The 21,467-nt window shown below is 45.8% G+C and overlaps 1 protein-coding gene across 2 annotated transcripts in view; it reads right to left on the reverse strand.

The window, feature by feature from the left end:
- Nucleotides 1-1,182: 1,182 nt before the first annotated feature.
- EPB41L4A (erythrocyte membrane protein band 4.1 like 4A) overlaps nucleotides 1,183-21,467 on the reverse strand; it is an 864,386-nt gene continuing 844,101 nt past the window's right edge. Inside the window, exon 23 of one of the 2 annotated variants that reach the window (XM_086961016.1) lies at nucleotides 1,183-1,744. In XM_086961016.1, the coding sequence (XP_086817142.1) occupies nucleotides 1,469-1,744 (276 nt within the window). In that variant the 3' untranslated portion in view covers nucleotides 1,183-1,468. The remainder of the gene's footprint in view (nucleotides 1,745-21,467) is intronic. The other variant, XM_086961015.1, reaches the window with a different exon arrangement.

A 21,467-nucleotide genomic window follows, 5' to 3' on the forward strand; every position in this document is an offset into this window, starting at 1 on the left:
ACTGTGATCGCCGAGGCTTGGGAGAAATGTTATTTCTCTGGTTACACTGATCTTACAGGTTCAGCATGTGGACAGCAAAGCTGTTCTTCAGATACAAATGTTCTGCAATTGGTCATACGATGCCAAGGTTATAGGAAAGTCAAAAAATGCTTCTGTTCCTATGGAAACTAGGTCCTAACTATAACTCCCAACTGGCGACCGCCAGTACATAAAATATAAATATACATATACATATATAGATATAGATAAAAAAATAAGGATGGGGGCTGCCCACCATGGGCATGGCCCCAATCCCACTGGAAAAAAAGTTCCTGCAAGGTAAGTCATCGGACAGAAGAATTAGCCTCAGGTCACTCACACAAGACAGGATCAGACACAAAGTGATCGTTTACGTGGCACATGTTTCAGAAGCGAGGTATCTGGCAGCAAAGCACCCCTCAAGTTACTAGTTTTGGTTAATTGTCCAGCCTCCGAGGAGACTGGTGTTATAAATGACTGTCCCGGGACTAAGGGCCTGATTTAGATCTTGCCGGGCGGGTTACTCCGACACAACAGTGACGGATATCCTGTCCGATGAATTATAAATTCCATTATATCCTATGGGATTTATATTTCAGTGGGTAGGATAACCGGCACCCTTGTGATGGAGTAACCCCTCTGCCGAGATCTAAATCAGGCCCTAAGTTGTGGAGCACGAAAACAGAAAGGCAACAAAAACACGTCACAATACAATTTACCTGCTCTCAGTACATATCTTTCAAAGGTGCATTACTTTTCCAATACTACAATTCCAAAACCTTTTAATCTCCTGTCATAAGGGGTATGCACCATGGAGAACTTTCAGCCTTAGAGGTTTCACGCAGAAAAGACTTAGAAAACAGTTATCCATTCACTTGATGGACTCCATGGATGTCAGGAGGCAGCAGTGAACAGAGTCGGAGCAGCCACATCACAAGGTGCAGCTGACAGCAGTGAAAGCTTCTCAGAGCTGGCACAGTGCAAGCAATGGAACTGCAGGCTTTCCTCAGGCAGAGCAGGCGTGTCACAGACAGTAGTAGTACAACCTGCCCTTGCACACAAATCAACTACAATGCAGGCAGTAGCAGGGCAACCTTTAGTTACAGAGAGAACAGGCACAGCAACGGCAGCGGGACAGTGAAATAATACACTTCCAAAGAAATCCAGTGAGGAAGAGGATTTATTCTCAATTACAGCACCCACAGCCAGGCGCTCCCGCTACGTACCAGGATCTCCACCAACTGATCAAAGTTGGAACAATCCTGGCACACATCGATCAAGGCCCGACTGTTGAATCACATTTGAAAGAACACATAAGCTATGAGAGACATTTAAGTGCAACAAGCACGAGAGCGTCCAGCATTAATGTGCAGCACACTGCAACTTCTCTCTTTCTAATGAACAAAAGTGAAAATAGAACTAAAAGAAACAGAAAAACAAATTAACATATTTAAGATAAAACAAAGTCATTAAGTCTAACAGGCAATCTTCTTGAGCGAGTACCCAAAACAACAGGTGAAGCAGATGTATGTCCAGTAATATGTCGAGGAACCTCATTATGCAACTGTCCTTCATGAGGAAGCTCATTGTGCAATTGTCCACCAGTTGACTCACCAGTTTCCTTCTGAGAAACAAATCGAGAAGCAACAGATGAAGAATCATGTAACCAGGTTGTCCAGTCAGATTGTTCCAACTGGTGATTGGATAATTTGAGAAAAGATGAAACCTGTGAATCAGAAAGGCAGACACGTGATCTTTTGTTCCACCATCCCAGATAACCAAGGAATGCTGAACTTTTGCTCACATTTATGACCTGCACAGAAGAAAATCTAGACAAGCCTTTTATCACCCTTTTTTGATTCTTGATAAGAACCCAATCATTGATCCTCAAATCAGAATTATTAAAACAAATTTATTTTGATAATGCACATCTTTCATATGAGCTTGTTTTTCTAGAACTCGAGTTGCAAGATTTTTATCATTATGTGTACTCTTGATTTGTTTACTTTGCAACCAATTGGGGCACAACGTAGTATGTACCTTTCTACCTCTCAACGATGAAAAAGGAGGAAGACCGTGGTGCAATGTGGGAAATGTTATATGACCAGAACTTGTCATCAAGAAAATCCTGAACTTCTTTACCTGAGGAAAGAGCTGCTTGACTAGCATCCTTGACCAATCTGTTAGCCCTTTCTACCAATCCATTGGATGATGGTGAGTATAAAGTAACTTTGAAATGGGTGACATCCCTTTTTGCTACAAAATGCTGAACATTTCTGAGAAATGAAATGTGTACCATTGTCACTAAACACAATGGAGGGTGAACCTTCAATGGCAAACACCTTCCTCAAAAATCTGATGGCATTAGTGGAACTGGGTGAGTCACAAAACATATGATAAATCCATTTGGAATGATAATCAATCAACAAGATAAAACATTTTAAATCATGAGATAAAAGATCATAAGGACCTGAAGAATCTATTGCGACTTTTTCCCATGGTTTACTTGGAAATGGAATAGGATGCAAGGGTGTATTCATAACTTTCAACTTCTTGAACTGATAAGAGGCACTCTGAGCATGAATCAATATGAAACTTGACCTGGGCTTCTAAGGATGGCCACCAATAATACAACTTAATGAGTTGCTAGGTTTTTGAGATGCCTAAATGACCATGATGTGTATATTTAATTATATCCTCCCTGAAACTTGATGGAAGAACAAAGGATTCATGCCTCATAACATGCCATTGACCAAAGAAAGTTCAGAAGCAACCATGGAAAAGGCTTTTAACTCATTGGAAAGTTTCGTATTTTCTGGCCAATCCTTTACAATATATTGCATGACCAGTTTAAGAATATCATCCTTACTATAAGCTTCTAACCATACCTGTTCAGCAATATTAGGACACTCTTTGATGGCATCAAGTGCTGCCACAACACACTCTGTGTCCTCAACATCATCAATATCAGAAGCATCATGAAACGCCATGTGTGAAAGACAATCAGCACTGAAATTTCTTCAGCCAGAAATGTGTTTGATAGAAAAATGAAATTCGTGCAATTTTGCAAAGTAACCTGACCAATCTGGCCGAGGTTCTTCCAAGTACATCACCATCAAGTAAATGTGCAAGTAGTTTGTGGTCAGTAAATAGTTCAAACTCACGCCTCCCAAATGTAATTCCTGAACTTTTCAATTGCCCAGACACAATCAAGTGCTTCATGTTCAATTGTACTGTAATGGTTCTCTGCAGGTTTAAGCATTCTTGATGAAAAATCTATGGTGTGTTCCTTTTCTGCCACCCATTGACAAAGAACTGCACCCAAACCTGTGAGACTGGCATCCACCATAATAAAAAATTTGGAATCATCTTGAAAAGCAAGAAGTGCAGGGGCTTCCAGAATGAGTTTTTTGGTTTTGGCGCAATATGGCGCGCAAAGGCTCCACCGTCTGAGCATAACCTTTAACAAAATGTGCATAGTACTCTGCCAATCCTAAGAATGAACGAAGAGAATCTTTGTCCTTGGGGGGAACAGCATGACTGATGGCCTTGACCAGTGAAAGCTTTGGCTTGATTCCTTGAGAAGACAAGGTATGACCTGAATAGTCTAACTTTTGTGTGCCAAATTGACATTTGTCAGATCTGATAGTCATGCCTGCATCATTCAATTTGCTTAGGACACAAGTTAGGTTTTTTACATGTGTTTCCCAGTCATTGGCAAAAAGTAGAACATCATCTTGATAAGCTTGAACCCCCGGCACATCCTGAAAAAGATTATCCATCATCTTTTGGAAGACGCTGGCCGCGGAGGCCAGTCCAAAAGGCAGCCTAAGATATTTGTAGACACCAAAGGGTGTGACAAAAGTGGTGAGATCTTGGGAATCGACTGTTAAGCGAATCTGGTGATAAGCTGACCGGAGATCTATTATGGAAAAGTATTTGGCACCCCCTAAGCTGGCAAGAAGTTCATGAATTTTTGGGAGCGGGTGACAATCAATAAGGATGTTTTTTTTCAAAGTGCACAAGTCTGCACATAGCCTAACTTCACCAGATTTTTTCCGGACAATAATGATGGGAGAAACCCATTCTAAAGAGTTACATGGTGCAATGACCCCATCATCACACAATTTTCTGAGCGTACACTTGAGTTCATCCCTAGCACTGAGGGGTAATGGGCGAACTTTATGTACAAAGGGGTGAGCATGTGGTTTCAATTTTATCTGATGACGGAACCCTTTGACAGTACCCAGTTTGTCAGAGAATCTTTGTAACATCATGTGAATGATCTGTGACCTCGATACAATCTAATCAATCTAATGTGTTCAATTTGTTTTCTGACCATCCGGCTGGGAAATAACGTTGGGGAGGATCACCAAGTGCAATGGGATTATCAGAACCAGGAACAAGGTGCAGACCCATCCTGGCAAGATCCTGCCATCCAACTATATTGCGTCCCCTAACAGCAACATAAACTTTTGTGAATATTGACCTTTCAAGACATTCCAACCTTGAGTTAAAATATCCTAACATTTCTATGTCAAATTCTCCAAACGCTTTTGGATTAATGTCTGTTTTGGTCAAGGAATTCTGCAACTTTTCAAAAAACATTACATCGGATAAAATAGTTATTGGAGAAGCAGAATCTGCCATAATTGGAATTTCAATTATTCCAAATAATGCAACACCTAGGGGACCTTTAACATGATGAGGATTGAAAACCAAATTACACTCAATTGAAACAATCATATCATGAAATTGTTGTGTACAATCCTCAGTAGATTCTGTAACCTCTATACTATTGACTCTGGTGGGTCTCTTGGCAGATTTGCAAAAACTTTGAAAATGGCCAATTTTTTGGCATGAAACACATCTTTTTCCTGAAGCGGGACACATGGGATGATTGCCAAGATGTGATCGGGAACCACACCTGAAACACATTGTGTTTTTTAAAAAGGTTGCTTAGAAGATCTAAAAACATTAACAGCATTAACAGAATTTCCAGTATCACTCGAGATTGACTTGAAAGAGTTAATAGACTGAGCTTGTTGAAGGGCTTTTGATGTAATGATAGACCTTTCAATGCTCTTAGCGAAATCAATAGTGTTTTGCAAGGATGGCTTTCTACAGCTGAGAAGACATTCTCGTATTTTTCTGGAATAGCAAGCAAATACAAACTGATCATGTATATAAATGTATTTCTGGATCAGTCTCAAACTCACAAGTGGATGCAAGAACACGTAATGCAGCAATGTATTCATCCACTGTTTCATCCTCACGTTGTTTTCTCCTGTGGAAATTATGTCTCTCAAGCATAATGTTTGGTTCCTGGTCACAATGTCTTAGCAAGCGAGCTAAGGCTTCTTTATAAGGATTCCAATGTTCCACATCCCCTGCTTCCCCAGCTGGCGTGGGAAACTTTGGTAAATTCTCAAACACATGTTGCGCAACAAGTCCCAGACAACCATAAAGAATAGCCACTTTGCGAGTAGGAGACAATTTTACAGCGTCTATGGCAACAATATGGTTTTCAAAAGCCTTAACCCATTGGCGCCATGGAATTCCAGGTTTGCCAGGTTGTTGTAAAAAAGGAGGAGGTTACGCAAATTGCTGAGAAGTAGCCATCAAATAAATTGGATAGGCAACTTTTTGCTGCAAGTGAAATTGTGGTTAATACAGTAAAAACATTTTCAGTAAGTGCCTTCTAATGAATAAAATAATCTTCAATATGCAGTAATGAAATGAGGAGAGTTAGTCACTATTATTCACAGTTTCAGGCAAGTCTTTGTAATAACGTAAAGATAGTTTAAGCAAAAATGATAATGAACAATATTAAAAGGAATATATGAAAAGTGCATATGAAAGGTGTGCCTGTCACCATTGAAAAGTGCAGGCTGAAATTTACCCAAGAAAAGAGTGTGCCTGTTACTGTGAGGGTGTGAAGATTGGATCCTACCCGGGATCTGCAGATCAGCAATGCGGAGAAACAAAAAACAAGTAGTGAAGCAAACTGTAAACTTTCAGCATTGAGTTGCCAGTATAAATATGCAAATTAAAATGGCCGACAGCGTGAGGGCGTAGAGCGTGATGAGCAAGGAGCGTCGAAATGCCTCGGAGAAGCTTGATTCCATTGCTAGGATAGGCTTATGTGAAGCGTAATGAGCAAGGAGCGTCAGCTTCAAAGAGGCTTCCTGCTAAGCAACGGAACGTCGAGGAGGCGATGTGGGCAAAATCGATGTCATCAGCCAGCCAAATTGGAAGAGGCACGCCGGAAAAGGAGATCAGCCGAGGACCCCCAAGTTGAAGCAGGGAAGAGGAGCAGAAAAAACAAATGCGTCCCAGGGGAAATGAAAATACGTCAAAATGTTCAAACTACGCTGGTGGGTGCCGGATGCGCAGGCTCGTTTTCGTTCTTGTCGCCAAATGAAATAATACGCTTTCAAAGAAATCCAGTGAGGAAGAGGATTTATTCTCAATTACAGCACCCACACACGCTCCCACTGCGTTCCAGGATCTCCACCAACTGAACAAAGTTGGCAGAATCCTGGCACGCACCGTTCGAGGTCCGACTGTAGAATCACATTTGAAAGAACACATATACTACGAGAGACACTCTCGTGCAACAAGCACAAGAGCGTCCAACATTCATGTGCAGCATACTACAGACAGCAACCATTCCACATGCCCAAAACTGACACAGCACTGGAGGCATCAGAGAAAGGGGATGTGCAAGGTTCCCTCGAGACGAGGCACAGCACACATCGCTGAAGTGTGGATTTCCCCCCTAACAGGCACAAAGCAGGGAGCCGCAGTGCAATTTTACTCTCATACAAGGCACAAAGAGGACATCTCCAACCCTGCAGTATCTTCAGTCTGTACTGACTGCTTCAGGTCTTGTAGATTTCTGCCTGAAGGTAGGTGGCACTCAGGCCCTCTCTCCCCCTTGCTGCCACCTGCCCTCAGACATGTATCTGGAAGGCTGCACCGGCCAGCCATCCCCTTGCTTCTAGTCGTGGTTTGACCACAGCGGGACTGCTGATATATTCAGCATCATGCCGGAGCCCTCCTTGTCCCTTTCCATATAGAGCCATCTCCACCAGGCTGTACCCCAAATCTTTATAGAGGTACCGAGTGGTGTGGAGCTGGCCTTTGCTATCCTTTTTTTAACCATCTTTATTGACTTTCATAGCAGTACATAGAATGGAATACACAATGGTCAAAATATCCATAACATTAGATCCAGTAACTTAACAAAAGCCCCTGCAGCCCAATGGTGCGGGGGCCCTGACTTGCGGCAGACCCCTCTGGCACTGGCAGGCCCCTGGCCTTAAAGCTTTGGGCTGGATCTGGAGGATAGGGGCCCCCCTCCATGTACTTTGCAGGGTGGCCCCCTCACGTTTTGTTACACCACCGATTACATCATGTACTCATCAGTTCAAAAGGTGGCATTTGCTCTCCTTACACCCCTCATTGAGCCCCCTTTGTCCCTGAGCAGCTGCTCACCACTCTCCTGACCAAGGTGAGACCTACAAGCCAACACTGCTGGCAGCACTAGTTAGCCTTCTTGCCCTCTATATGATTTGCTCTAGAACTGTTACATATAGTGAGGCCTAGTGGGGAAGACAACGAGTGGGAAAACATCCTTTCCAATGAGGGCTGAGCCACGCGTGCCATTTTCCCACAAGTGAAACTATGCTTACCTTAACCACGCATATGCCTTAACCATGAGGGTGTTCACAATGCCACAATGGAGAGCTTGGAGCTGAAAGTAACATGCCACCAAGGGGGCCATGAACAAGGAGTTTGGTGCTCTAGAATGGGATCAGTATCCTCCATAAACCCATCATGGACAGAGACTACTTATCTCTAGAGACGAGCAAGGAACCCCTCAAAAGAGGCAAAACATTTGTAGAATTAAGAAGCAGCTGCTGTTACTAGACATTTAAGCCTTGGTGCTTAGACCAGTGGGAGTGGGAAGACCTTTGGGCCCGATTCACAGAACTAACTTAAGACAAAATTCTAAACTTACTACCATTTTGGTATTCACAGAAGGCACATACTCATTTTGGTATTCACAGAAGGCACTTACTCATTTCGGTATTAATAGAAGTTAGGAGTCCTAACTTTAGGACTCCTAAATGCCTTCTGTGAATACAGAAAGTCTTACAGTTAGGATTTTTCCTGTTTGAGAGTAGTAAAGTTAGGACTTCTAACTTTAGGACTCCTAAATGCCTTCTGTGAATACCAAAAGTCTTAAAGTTAGGATTTTTCTCAGTTTAAGAGTCCTAAAGTTAGGACTCCTAACTTTAGGACTCCTAAATGCCACACTGTGAATACCGAAAGTCTTAAAGTTAGGATTCTTCTCAGTTTAGGAGTCCTGAAGTTAGGAGTCCTAATTTTACTACTCCTAAACTGAGAAAAATCCTAACTTTAAGACTTTCGGTATTCACAGAAGGCATCTAGGCGTCCTAGAGTTAGGAGTCCTAACTTTACTATTCCTAAACTGAGAAAAAAAGTGCCTGGCCACTACCAGCTGTGATAATTTTGTTTATTTACCCAGCTCATTGTGTTTGAACTTTCAGTGGCACACAGTAACATTCTAATGGTGTAAACGTGTCTTAGATAACTAGTAATGTATGCAATTTGTATTTCTCTGGCACCAAGGAGGGCCATCTTTAGCCTACATGGATTTGAAGGTCTGGCTTGGCAGTGCAACTGTCACCTGTCCTTTCAACCTACACCAATGTAATTCTAAAGGTCTTTGCTTCCTTAGAATTTTTTTTGTTTTCATGCTATTTACTTGTAATGCTTCAGATTACCATACAACATTCCTTTAAAGCCGGACCTATTGACATTGCCAATGCTTGTTTCCTTTTAGACTCCACCTTTGTCTGTAACTACAGTTCATGCTTATTAATTGGAATCATTTAAGAGCTAATGCGTTCTTAACGAATGCAAATTAACTACTAATCTTAGTGTGTAGCTTGACGTGCTAGGTTCATTATTATTGTTTTTTTGCTTTGGTGACGAAACAGATATTTCTTACCTTGCAGTGCCACCAAGAGGTCATTACGAAAACATATGATTGAGTGATAACTTCCAAAGATATATTTCATTTTAGCCCCCATCTTTGGAGTAAACAAACTCGTTGAATTACAAATCTTATTCTATTTTTTTTAAACACTATACAAACAAGGTACACCTAGCTATTTAATTAAAATACACATTTCAGTTACGATCATTAATAAATAAATATGTTTAAAAAAAATTTAGACAAAGACGAGTCTTACTTACACAACTCAGTCCAATTAATCACCTTTGACAAGCATCTTCAACTGTTCTTTCTAGCAGTTTTAGGCAGTTACTTTATAAACACATAATCAGTTAATCTCCGTTTGAGCGCTGCTGCATTGTGCAGTTAGACATTAATTCAGTCTCCTGAACTTTCCATAGCTAAATCGAAAATAGAAATAGTATGTACATTATCGGTTTATTAGAGGAGAATCATAAAATGTGATTGCTTCAGAAACAGAATACTATTTAATCTTACATCGTTGAACACATAGTGGACCTAATATCAGCGCGTGCTGGCAAACACACAGCAAATGGTCCGTAGATTCAAAGTCAAATGAGCATAGGTGACAAAAGTTATAAAGTAAGTGAACGTATTTCTTCCAGGAGTTTTTACTCCCATTGGTCCCTTCCCTTGCCCTACCTGTAACGCCCCTAAATTTAGCATTTAGGGGCACCCTGAACCTTCTTTCCTCAGATCTCGATTGCAACAAGAAGAAGAACAGGAAACAAGAAGGCCTGCTGCGCAACTGCTAACAAAAGGACGACACCCACTGACTTGGCCCCAGAACCCTACAGGCCTGTTGATCCTTCAACCTGCTCCTGCGAAACTCCGGCGTCTCCTGCGGACAGCATCCACAAAAACCCCAGAGGACCTGCCTGCCTTGAACCTTCCAAAAGACTGGGACTCCCACGAGCAGTGGCTCTGCTCAAACAGCAATATCCCTGGTGCCAGCCAGGAACCGCTAATCCAGGCCACTCTGCACCCGCCAAGCCCGGCCTGTGCCTGAGTGATTAAAGACCATGAGGACGTCCCCCCGGCAACTGGGACCCGAAGTCCAGTGCCCAAAGACCCTCCTTGACGAACCAGACGACACCTGCAGCCTCAGAACCAGGGACTCTTCCAACCGCGACCAGCTGAGGGTAAGATTTCCTGTGCCCTCCTTTGGGATACCAACCTCTTCTGCAAGATCCCAACTTACCTTTCGAAGTGGTGGTCGCACCAGAAGAATCTCCGTCCCCGAGTCTGCAGCCTTTGTACACTTTTTAACGCTCCTTTTGGATAACATTGAGCGCCTGGCGGCTCAATAGCACCCTGCACCCAGCTGCCCGAGTGCCGCTGGAAGTGCAACTACTACTCTACTCTACTCTACTTCCCCACTTCCCCTGAATAAGTGCCCAGGAGCTCAGGTCCCAGAGCTGTGTGACCTGCTTGCTTGCAGCCACCAACCAAAGGCCACCTACCCTCCATTGGATTGCATTGGGCCTACTCTCTCTGCACCCGGCTGCCCCTGTGCCGCTGTGTCGCTGAGGATGTAACAACTGTACCTTTCCGACCCTGGGAGACCCCTGAGTCTATGCCCAGAACCTTAACTCTATCAGTCGAGTACTTACCTAAAAGCCGATGACTCACTTTTCTTCCATAGGTTATCATTGACTGGTTTTCACTTAAAATTTCTTTGAAGTGTGGAGTTTTGAAACTTTAAAATTTTCATCTAAAATCAGCCGAATAACGAATTCCGAATTACTCACCTGTAATCAGGAGAGAAGCCAGTACTGTACCTTTTAGCCCAGTACTGAACCGCAAAAGTAATCATAACTGTACTTACCAGTAACCTGAGTTTCTTCCACAGGAAACCATTGACTGTTTTTCTGTGAAATTTCTTCTGTCGTAATTACTTACCTGTCTTAAGTAGAGGTCTCAGTACTGAACCTAGGAGTCCAGTCCTGGATTACAAAAGTAACGAGAACCTACTTTACATGTGACTTGAATTTCCTCCCATAGGATAACATTGCTTGGTTTTCACTGAAATGTTTCAACTTTGAAAATACATTTATATTCTTTAAAAATCACTACTGTAACCAAAACTCTTTTACTTAACTGTTTACGGTACATGTCCCGGGACTGAATCTAGAATCCAGTCCTGGGTTAGAAAAGTAATCCATAAAGTAATCAATTGCATTTATTCAGCAAAACACACATTGAGCTCAATGTTAAATTGTGTTTGAAATTGTGTTGCCTATTGCAACCACTGTAGCCATTGTACTTACAAAGTCTATTGCCTTCTTTGAAAAAGTAACTGCCTAAAGTCACTCATACTGAGAAAAGTATATTTTGATACCTGTTGGACTAAAATAAAACACCTATATCTTTTGATATAAAACAATTGGCCTAGAGATCAGTTCTTGAGTGTGTGAAGCCATTTGCTGACTAATTGTGTACAACAAATGCTTTACACTGTCCTCTGATACTGCCTTACTGGTCGACCAAGCTACCACTTTAGAGAGGAAGTTTATATCTAACTTTAACCTCTGCCATACCTCTGGAGACTGGGGACTCTCTACAAACTGTACCTTACTTTGGTCCAGTACATATAGAACCACTTTCTTACAAGTTCCATGTCACAAGAAGTTGCAGGGGGGGGGGACCTCAGTGCAGTGAAAATGTTGAGAAGTGCAGTAACCCAAGGTGTTGTGTGTGATAGCCACAAGTTTCACCAAAGTGTTGTGAATGATAGCTGCAAATTTCTTCTGATTTGTCATGTCATTTGTACAAATGGAAAGATTTGGCAGGTGTGTGATACTGGAGTTGGAGTATGTTTGCAGTTGTTTTGTGCTCCATTTTATTGATTTTACCTATAATGGAGTTGGCCAGTTTTATGTTTGCATGGTAGTGTTTGATGTAGCCTTGATATCCTCTAGGCGAGTACTTTACCTGATGAGGTGGTATGGTTTCAATTTTGTGTAGCTAGACCATCTGGTACATCATATGAACATTTTGGGCTATGGAATGTGCAATCGTACATGCAACCTGGATTTATCTACACTGGACTTAACTATTTCATTAGTCCCATATTGGTGGGTCTCTTTTTGAGTTTCTAGATTAAGGACTTATTCACTTGGGTCTATGGTGTCTGGGGACACAAAACGGTTTTATGAGTACTTGGAATTTACCTTTTTCAAAGTAACATCAATAGATTCCTTGCTACTCTCTTCCTCATCTATTGCATGAACATGATACTATGGTATTATTCACACTTTCTTTTTTCTGATGATCAAACACTGGTTCTCTTGTGATCTCTTCTTCCTATCATTTATTAATATCAGTAGAATTCTAATATATTTGGAACGTGATCTGAAATAATTTTTGATGTAAATTTTTGAGGCAAAGCATACTTACCGAGCATGAGCGGTTCGGTTCTTTAAGCGGCAACCTTTAGTTAGCTCTCCTAGCAATCTGACTCGCTTTTTACTTTATATCCACTATTTTGCACAAGTTCTTAGACTTTTTAAAAATAATCATGCTTTAGTAATTTGCAACTGATATTATGGCCGAGATACTCGCCACCCCCTCTCAACACAATCCCCAAAAGGAGGGAAACCGGAAACAGTTCTTGAGTTTTTGGAAGTGGGATGGAGTGACCATCCCGGCCGTATTTATTAAAACAAAATTAAAACATTAAACGTTTCATGTTATGTACAATTTCATTACCACATTACGATGTTTGGCTATCCTTAACAGATTCTCTAATACAGAGGTTCTCCTAGCCGAACTAGCATCCTACAACATTTTCTTGATATATTGAAATTGTACATCCTAACGTTTAAGGGCCAACGGCAAGGTCATAACCGGTGTCAAGATCCCTAACCCGACTTACCCCTCCCAATTGGGAGGGGCGACAGCACGGAGGCGTACCTCAAGTGCAACTACTACCAATTTCCCTTGACTTGACGGGGGCACCTAAAGACTCGACGCCAGTTAAAGGTCGTTCGAATACTCGTGTGAGGTATCTAGAAGGTATCGTAGACCTTATCCCAACCCCACACAACTTACCGCATCTGCCGTCGCAGATGTCACTGGCCCCGGGAAATTCCCCAGGAGGGGGCTGTAACCCCTCCTACAAAGGAAGGGGCCTTGACCGCCTTTTCCTTTACTTCCGGCGACCCATCCTTAGAAGGGACCGCCTCCCCATTGAGGGGCCAATGGCCACCTCTCCCGAGCGCTCCCATCCGTGTTGGGTGACGCCCACTCATAGGGATCTACCAATTAGTGCTCACCGATCATGACCTTACCGCCTACCAAAATAAATACGACAGTGCTAACAAAAAGACGGTGCTAACAAAACCTAAGAATACATTGGCCACTATGACCGAAAGAGCATGCTTAAAATTCAACACTATATCTGAATCTCTTTAATGGCAACACATATTCAAACCTACTATTCTTTATTATACTCAACATCAACATGACTCCACAACCTGTAAAAGAAATGGAAGCAAAAGTAATCAACTTTATTACAAACAACTGGCTGTCTTCAGGGGCTGGTGGGTGGGTCAAAATTGGCTCTTCGTTCTGTCCCGAGCTCACGTGCAGCGAGGAGGTGCAGCTTCAGGGCACAAGAACAAGAGGATGTCTTCTGGTCTTGCGCCCCTTTTTATCCGTCTTCAGGGCGGGCGTATACCCGCCCCTGCCTGCCCCGAGGGCGTGGCTGGCTGCGTCAGTGTCTAGGCCAGCCCACTCTAGGGCGGGAACGGGCGCGCCCCAGCTACGCCGCTTCGGGCATACCAGCCGAGACGCGCCCCCCGCCCAAAAATGGCTTCCCGGGGGGATCGAGGCACTCTGCCATAAGTTCGGGGGGACCGATTTGGTCGCCCCTTTCCATATGGCCGAGATACCCGCCACCCCCTCTCAACACAATCCCCAAAAGGAGGGAAACCGGAAACAGTTCTTGAGTTTTTGGAAGTGGGATGGAGTGACCATCCCGGCCGTATTTATTAAAACAAAATTAAAACATTAAACGTTTCATGTTATGTACAATTTCATTACCACATTACGATGTTTGGCTATCCTTAACAGATTCTCTAATACAGAGGTTCTCCTAGCCGAACTAGCATCCTACAACATTTTCTTGATATATTGAAATTGTACATCCTAACGTTTAAGGGCCAACGGCAAGGTCATAACCGGTGTCAAGATCCCTAACCCGACTTACCCCTCCCAATTGGGAGGGGCGACAGCACGGAGGCGTACCTCAAGTGCAACTACTACCAATTTCCCTTGACTTGACGGGGGCACCTAAAGACTCGACGCCAGTTAAAGGTCGTTCGAATACTCGTGTGAGGTATCTAGAAGGTATCGTAGACCTTATCCCAACCCCACACAACTTACCGCATCTGCCGTCGCAGATGTCACTGGCCCCGGGAAATTCCCCAGGAGGGGGCTGTAACCCCTCCTACAAAGGAAGGGGCCTTGACCGCCTTTTCCTTTACTTCCGGCGACCCATCCTTAGAAGGGACCGCCTCCCCATTGAGGGGCCAATGGCCACCTCTCCCGAGCGCTCCCATTCGTGTTGGGTGACGCCCACTCATAGGGATCTACCAATTAGTGCTCACCGATCATGACCTTACCGCCACAGGCCGGATAGTTGACCGGCTATCCGGACCCCCACAAAACTCCTACCTAAAGGTCATGTTTCAACGTTTTTTAACCATGCTAAGAAGTCTCCTATGAGTAACTCATTTCCCACCCGAGACAAATGCACACCATCCCCTAGATACATACTGTCATCATTAATACAACCATGCGAGATAGAATGCAATGTCCTGGAACGGAACAACCTACTCACTTTGTTATTAAGTTTTCTAACAGAATGGTTCAAAGCAGGAATCGAAACAGCCCCCCGCCACACTTTTCGTGGGATCATGTGAGACCACGCAATTATGCACCCCGGAACTTTCCTCGCCAACCAACTTACAGTGGAAAGCATTGCCTCTAGGAGAAGTCGTCTACCGGTGGTGACCAAATCATTGCCCCCCAAATGTACTATGACTATAGACGGCGGTGACCTCGTCCGCCCTAACAAACCCTCAAAGAATGCTTGAAACTGGTCAATACAGAGACCGCCCCTTCCGTAGAAGGACACCCTGTACCCGTATTCCCAGGCTACGTGAATCATGTCACCTGCTTCGAATACGTCTGCGGCACGCCTCACGTATGAGTGGCCCACGACCCACACCTCCTTTTTCACAGCCGGTGATGTCTGACCGCTGGCCCGGTGTTGGGTCGACTGCATAGTCCGCCCTGCCTCGTAGGCTTGCGCAACTGAAAACCAAACAAAAACAAGAGGCGTGAGTACATCGTTACAGCTTTACAACATGTGCAACCGCACATACCTCTTATAACAATTGGAGGACCAACGCCCCACTCGTTTTACTTGTTCAACATTGAGACCCCTGGCTGTAGCTTCAGTGGCAGCCCCTATCCGAAAGGAATGGGTCCCGAACTCGCCCGGGTCCAAGCCCGCTGCGGTAATTGACATCGCAAGCACCCGCTGAAACTGAAACTTCGTCAGTGGGGTGGCGTCCGCGTGTCTCAACAATGTCCCCCCCCATGATGCCACCCTTCGTGCTAGGTAATCTTCTAAACACTTTACCGGACACATGGAGGACCCAGGAATCCTGCGAATGATTATGCAGTCACCCATCCCATCTTGATCGGTCTTGGACCTGACAAAGGAGACAGTCATCGTCTCGCCCCTGATCTGAACGTGTTCCTGGCACAAACCCCCCACCACATCCTGTTTGTTCCTCGCCACTAATTCACTTATCCTCATCGCCCCGTGAAATGCAAGCGTAAAAGCAGCTCAGAACAAAAACGTCTCAAACTGAGACGAGCATGTGGCAGGGAGTGCGGCCAGCAACTGGGACAACCTATCCAGACCTATCGGGCGCCTCTCATCTACTCTGCGACCCTCAAGGCGTTGCCACCCACGCAGCGCCTTTTGTACCACGAAAGACGCTGTCGGGTCCTGGATATTGTGTGCCCTGGCAACAAAGGAAATGGCAGCACGATGCCTCTGGGCCGTAGCCACTGACTTCCCAGCCCTACGCAAGAACATCAGAAAGTGTACTACCCATTCCTCATAACCCCAAAGCCCCTCTCTCTCAGTCCCCAAAAAGGCTAAATAAGCCCCAAACGTCCCTTCATATGCCTTCCTCGTCCTTGGTGCTAGACTCTCTCCCACGAGGTGACGAAGTTCGGGGCACCGAGAGACCAGAGAGCTTCGGGAAAGGGTGCCGGCTCTGGGTCCGCTGAGGGAAGGAAACCCGAGAAAGCCTGTATTTGAAAACGAGACAGTGCATCAGCCGCCTGATTCAACACCCCTGGGACATGTTTTGCTCTGAATATCACGTTCAGTTGCATACACAGTAAGACAATTTCTTTGAGCAGCCTTAAAATCATTTTACAACGTGCTGCCTGACTATTGATGCATTCTACAACGGTCATATTGTCAGACCAAAATATGACAGAATGGTCTTTGAACCCTTCGGGCCAGGTTCTGAGGGCCACCAAAATGGGAAACAGTTCAAGGAAAGCAATATTACTTGTCAGCCCCTCTTCATGCCACCATGTCGGCCATCTTTGTGCCGACCATTTTGTGCCGAAGATGGCGCCAAAGCCCATGCTTCCCGCTGAATCTGTCCATAGACCGAGCTCATCAGAGGACACGGCTGGTTTGTTCCAGACGACTCGACCATTGAAGTCCGCCAAAAATGCTAACCAAATACGCATGTCCTGGCGGACCTCAGCCGATAGTCTCGTGCGATGATGACCCTCCTTTAGGCCAACCATCGCTTGGGCAATTGAACGGGAAAAGGGGCGGGCCATTGGGATCACCCTCAGGGCAAAATTCAACTTCCCCACCAGTTGCTGCAATTGATGCAGCGTAACTTTAGATGCATTTATACATACTTGCAGGGCTGCCCTGAATTTCGACACTTTGGCAGCTGGTAAACGAAAACAACCCTCACTAGAGTCCAACTCAATCCCCAGAAACTCGAGGCAAGTCGTGGGACCCACAGTTTTACCTGGTGCCAATGGCACACCAAATTGACCCATTAACACACAAAAGTCAGCCAAGGCCCGGCCGCATTCGTCATCCCCGGCGGCCCCAAGGAACAGAAAGTTATCAAGGTAATGCATTACATTTCGGAAACCCGTTTTCTTTGTGAAGGCCCATTGCAGAAAACTACTGAAATTCTCGAAATATGCACAAGATATAGAGCACCCCATCGGCATACACTTATCCATGTAATACGAACCTTGAAACATGAATCCCAGAAGACGCTGGTCGTCTGGGTGTACCGGGAGCAATCGGAACGCTGACTCGATATCTGATTTCGCCATCAGCGTCCCGGGCCCCAGGCGGTTCAACATGGCTACGGCTTCATCGAATGATGCGTACCGTACCGAACATACCTCTGGATCAATTGCATCGTTTACAGAAAGACCATGAGGAGCTGATAAATTATGAATCAATCGAAACTCACCTGGGTCCTTCTTGGGGACCACCCCTAAAGGAGAACAGACAAAATTCTGTACCGGGGGTACACTAAACGGGCCGGCGACCCGACCTCGGGCAACCTCTTTCCGGATCTTATCCTGCACTACGGTCGTATGCTGCAAGACGGAAAGTTGATTTTTGCACGTCCCGACACCCTGAAAGTCCCCTACCGGGATGCGGAAACCATATGAAAAACCGTTCCGCAGCACCCCAGCAGAAGTACGATCCGGGTATTCACTGAGCCAGGGAATCATCGCCAAGGTATCAATCGGGGTTGGTAAAGGCGCCCCTCGGACTACATTAGACCTGTTTGGCGCCTCCTCTACCCCCATTCTCACCCGTTCTGGCTCTGCACGAGGACTCAGGATGGGGCGACCCGCAACCACTACATTCGTGCTTGAACTTGCACGATCCCTGGGGCCTAGTACATTTACCTTTGTTAAAATTGAAACAGAAACCCCTTTTCCCTGTATTGCCGGCAGGTCTCGAGTAATCGTCGGTACCCGCCCCTGACCGAAAGGGCGTCCCTGCATATTGGCGGGAGGACTCGCCAACATTGCCCCCCACCAACGGTATTTTCAACATTCCCGATTCTTTCATCTTATCCCATGTTAAAGAATCATAACAGTCCCAGGTTAAACTTTTGTTATGCTCCATCGCTTTCCTGAAAAGGTTATCATAACAGAACCACTGGTTACCTTGGTGCGATGTCGAGTACCCCATAATTCGTGACTGATAGACTGGAAACTCGGGAAGCAATTCAGGCCTACGTTCCCCCAAAATCGACGTAAAAATTCCCCATGCATTGCCCCAGTTGCCAATATTCTCATTCACTTTAAAGGCGGCCATTTTTGCGCGCCAAACACTCGGATGCATTAGATCCTTTTGACCCTTAACAGTTTCCACCTCATAATGATCGACAAGCAGTGAGAAAATATTCACGTATTCCCCCGCCCAAATCTTTTCCTTTATAGCCAAAGGAACATGCTGCCCCAATTTTTCTCTACGGGAGGGTGCTGACTCATCCCTCGCGATCGGCAATGGCCGCTTACCTGCACCGGACGCTGCTTCCGCCACTCGTGGCTTGTCTATCACTGCAGCCGGCGCGGGCACCTTGGCTGCATCTCGTTTCTCACGTAACTGTTTCATCAGCGCTTGTGCCTCGGCAGCCGTGGCGCCCTCGCTACTGTCGCCCAACCACGCTGCTAGCTGTGCCGCCAACTCGGGAGGCATATCCTCAGTGGATGTCGGGGTGACCACAACGGGAATCGGATTCCCCCCCCCCCGGTACCGGAGCTGGCGCCTCGAGCGGGGCACTGGGAACCGGGACGTCTCCCCCGGCTGGCCCCCTTCTCGGCCTCTTTGGCTTCCCTCCAGCCGGTGGACGCCCCGATCCCTCCTCCCCGTCTTGCCCCGCCAACCGCTTCTTTATTTCGGACATCTCCTTCATGAGGACCCGAACCATCTGGTCAGTCGTCATTCTCTTCGCGCCTTTCTTGGGCATCTTTCAAACGAAGTATCTAGAAGACAAAAGAAAGATTAAAACGCTCAAAATTGGCTCTTCATTCTGTCCCGAGCTCACGTGCAGCGAGGAGGTGCAGCTTCAGGGCACAAGAACAAGAGGATGTCTTCTGGTCTTGCGCCCCTTTTTATCCGTCTTCAGGGCGGGCGTATACCCGCCCCTGCCTGCCCCGAGGGCGTGGCTGGCTGCGTCAGTGTCTAGGCCAGCCCACTCTAGGGCGGGAACGGGCGCGCCCCAGCTACGCCGCTTCGGGCATACCAGCCGAGACGCGCCCCCCGCCCAAAAATGGCTTCCCGGGGGGATCGAGGCACTCTGCCATAAGTTCGGGGGGACCGATTTGGTCGCCCCTTTCCAATTTTCTCTTACTGCTGGGAATTGTGCTGGGGGAAGGAGCAGTGTTCAATGCTCCGGGAGGAAACCATTTAGGGCAGGCAACGTGGTGCGCGGTCAGCGTTCTAGTTAGGGTCGGCTTCCGCATTTCGCCACATTACAAAAGGGCGGATGACACGGCCGCGCAGGGGACGCGTGCAGCGGAAGCGCTGCTGGCGCGCCTAAAGCAAGCCTGTCTGCGCGCGTCCGCGCCCGCCGGGACCAGGGGCCAGAACCCTCTGGTTGGACGTCTGTCGGTAAGCCCATCTACACCTCAGACCAGCTTCTTAGCCTTAGATCGAGGGTTACTTATAAATGCAGCCATTCCATGTCATCTTCTCACTTGGTTGGAAAATGCCCCCACTGCCCGTTTGAATTTAATTACGGGCTTGAGCCGCCGGCCACAGCCATTAGCACCCAGACGCCTCAGGCGGTTCTCAAAATGGGCACGTTGAATTGTCGGTCTTTGCCCAAACATGCCATTGAACTTAAGACCTTGCAGGAAGAACGAGATCTAGATGCTCTGTTTCTATCTGAAACATGGCTTACTGGTTCCTCTGATCTGGGCTTGGTACAAATACTTCCGCCTGGTTACCTGATTCAAAGATCTGATCGGCCCCTAGGTCGCGGAGGAGGCCTAGCGATTATCTTTAAAGATAACATGAAATGCTGGACCGCAGGTAGCCCAATCCTTGACTGCGAAAGCCTTTCTTTCGCTCTTAGCCTCTCTCCGACTTGTACTTTCTCGGGGGTCCTTATATATCGTCCCCTGCCGCCAGGAGCTATTGGACATTTTAGCAGAGACCGACTAGAAGTTATAGCCAAAGCAGCAACTTCGACATTCAATTTTTCCATGTTGGGCGACCTTAACATCCATTTCGATGATATTTCATCCACTGTCGCTGAGGAACTGGTTGACAGTCTGGCCGCTATGTCCCTCGTCCAAAAAGTGACACACCCAACCCATCAGAAAGGCCACATACTTGACCTGGTGTTTACGAATATTGACAACCTGGAGGTGGGTATACCTATCCCGTTACCTTGGTCAGACCATCATTTCATTCCTATTTCTTGGGCCCTCCCAGCCGGCCCTCAGCCATCGGGTTCAGCAAAAACATGGAACCAAAACTGGTCCAAATTGCCCATTGAATCCTGGATTCAGATTCTTTGAAACACTAGATCAGTACTAGACTGCAAACCTAACTTAGCGAATGATAAAGTTAACAGTTGGCTCGAGTCTTCTCTAAAGTTGCTGGCCCCAAAAAAATGGCTGACATAAAAAAAAGGCCTCACGACTATTGCATGGTACTCCCATCAGTTTAGGGCTTTGAAACAAAGTTGCAAATGCCTGGAGAGAAGCTGGAGGAAAGACTTCTCCCCCGCCAAGAAAGTCTAGTACAGAGTAGCAACATCAGCCTATAAATTAGAAATTAGAAAGGCTCAATCCCAGTATTATGATAAGAAGATCTGCGCCGCGTCCAACTCCCCTTGTGAGATCTTTAGGATTGTGAAATCTTTGCTGACCCTCTCTGCTCCTCCCTTGTCCCCCTCTGATTCTCTGGGATGGTGCAATAATTTAGCTAAATACTTTTTAAATAAAATTGAAGTGATTTATTCAACTTTTCCCTCAATTCCAGCTGGGCAGTGCCCGACTCCCACAGAGGCTCAGGCCCTCATTCCCAGTCCCTCATTGGAGGTAATCCCACCCCTAGACTAAAAACCTTCACAGGCTATCTTCTTCATCTTAAATCGGGATCCCCTAGAGATGTTGCTCCCCCTTGCATCCTAAGACAAGGCATTGATACGCTTGCCCCTACTTTTTTAGACCTTATTAACATTTCATTCTCCTCTGGCTCTGTCCCCTCCCTCTGGAAGCATGCTATGGTTGGAGCCCTTCTAAAAAAAACAGCCTTGATCCAGAAGTA

This window comes from Lissotriton vulgaris, chromosome 3_1 (genome assembly GCF_964263255.1).
Source record: "Lissotriton vulgaris chromosome 3_1, aLisVul1.2, whole genome shotgun sequence".
NCBI lineage: Eukaryota > Metazoa > Chordata > Amphibia > Caudata > Salamandridae > Lissotriton > Lissotriton vulgaris.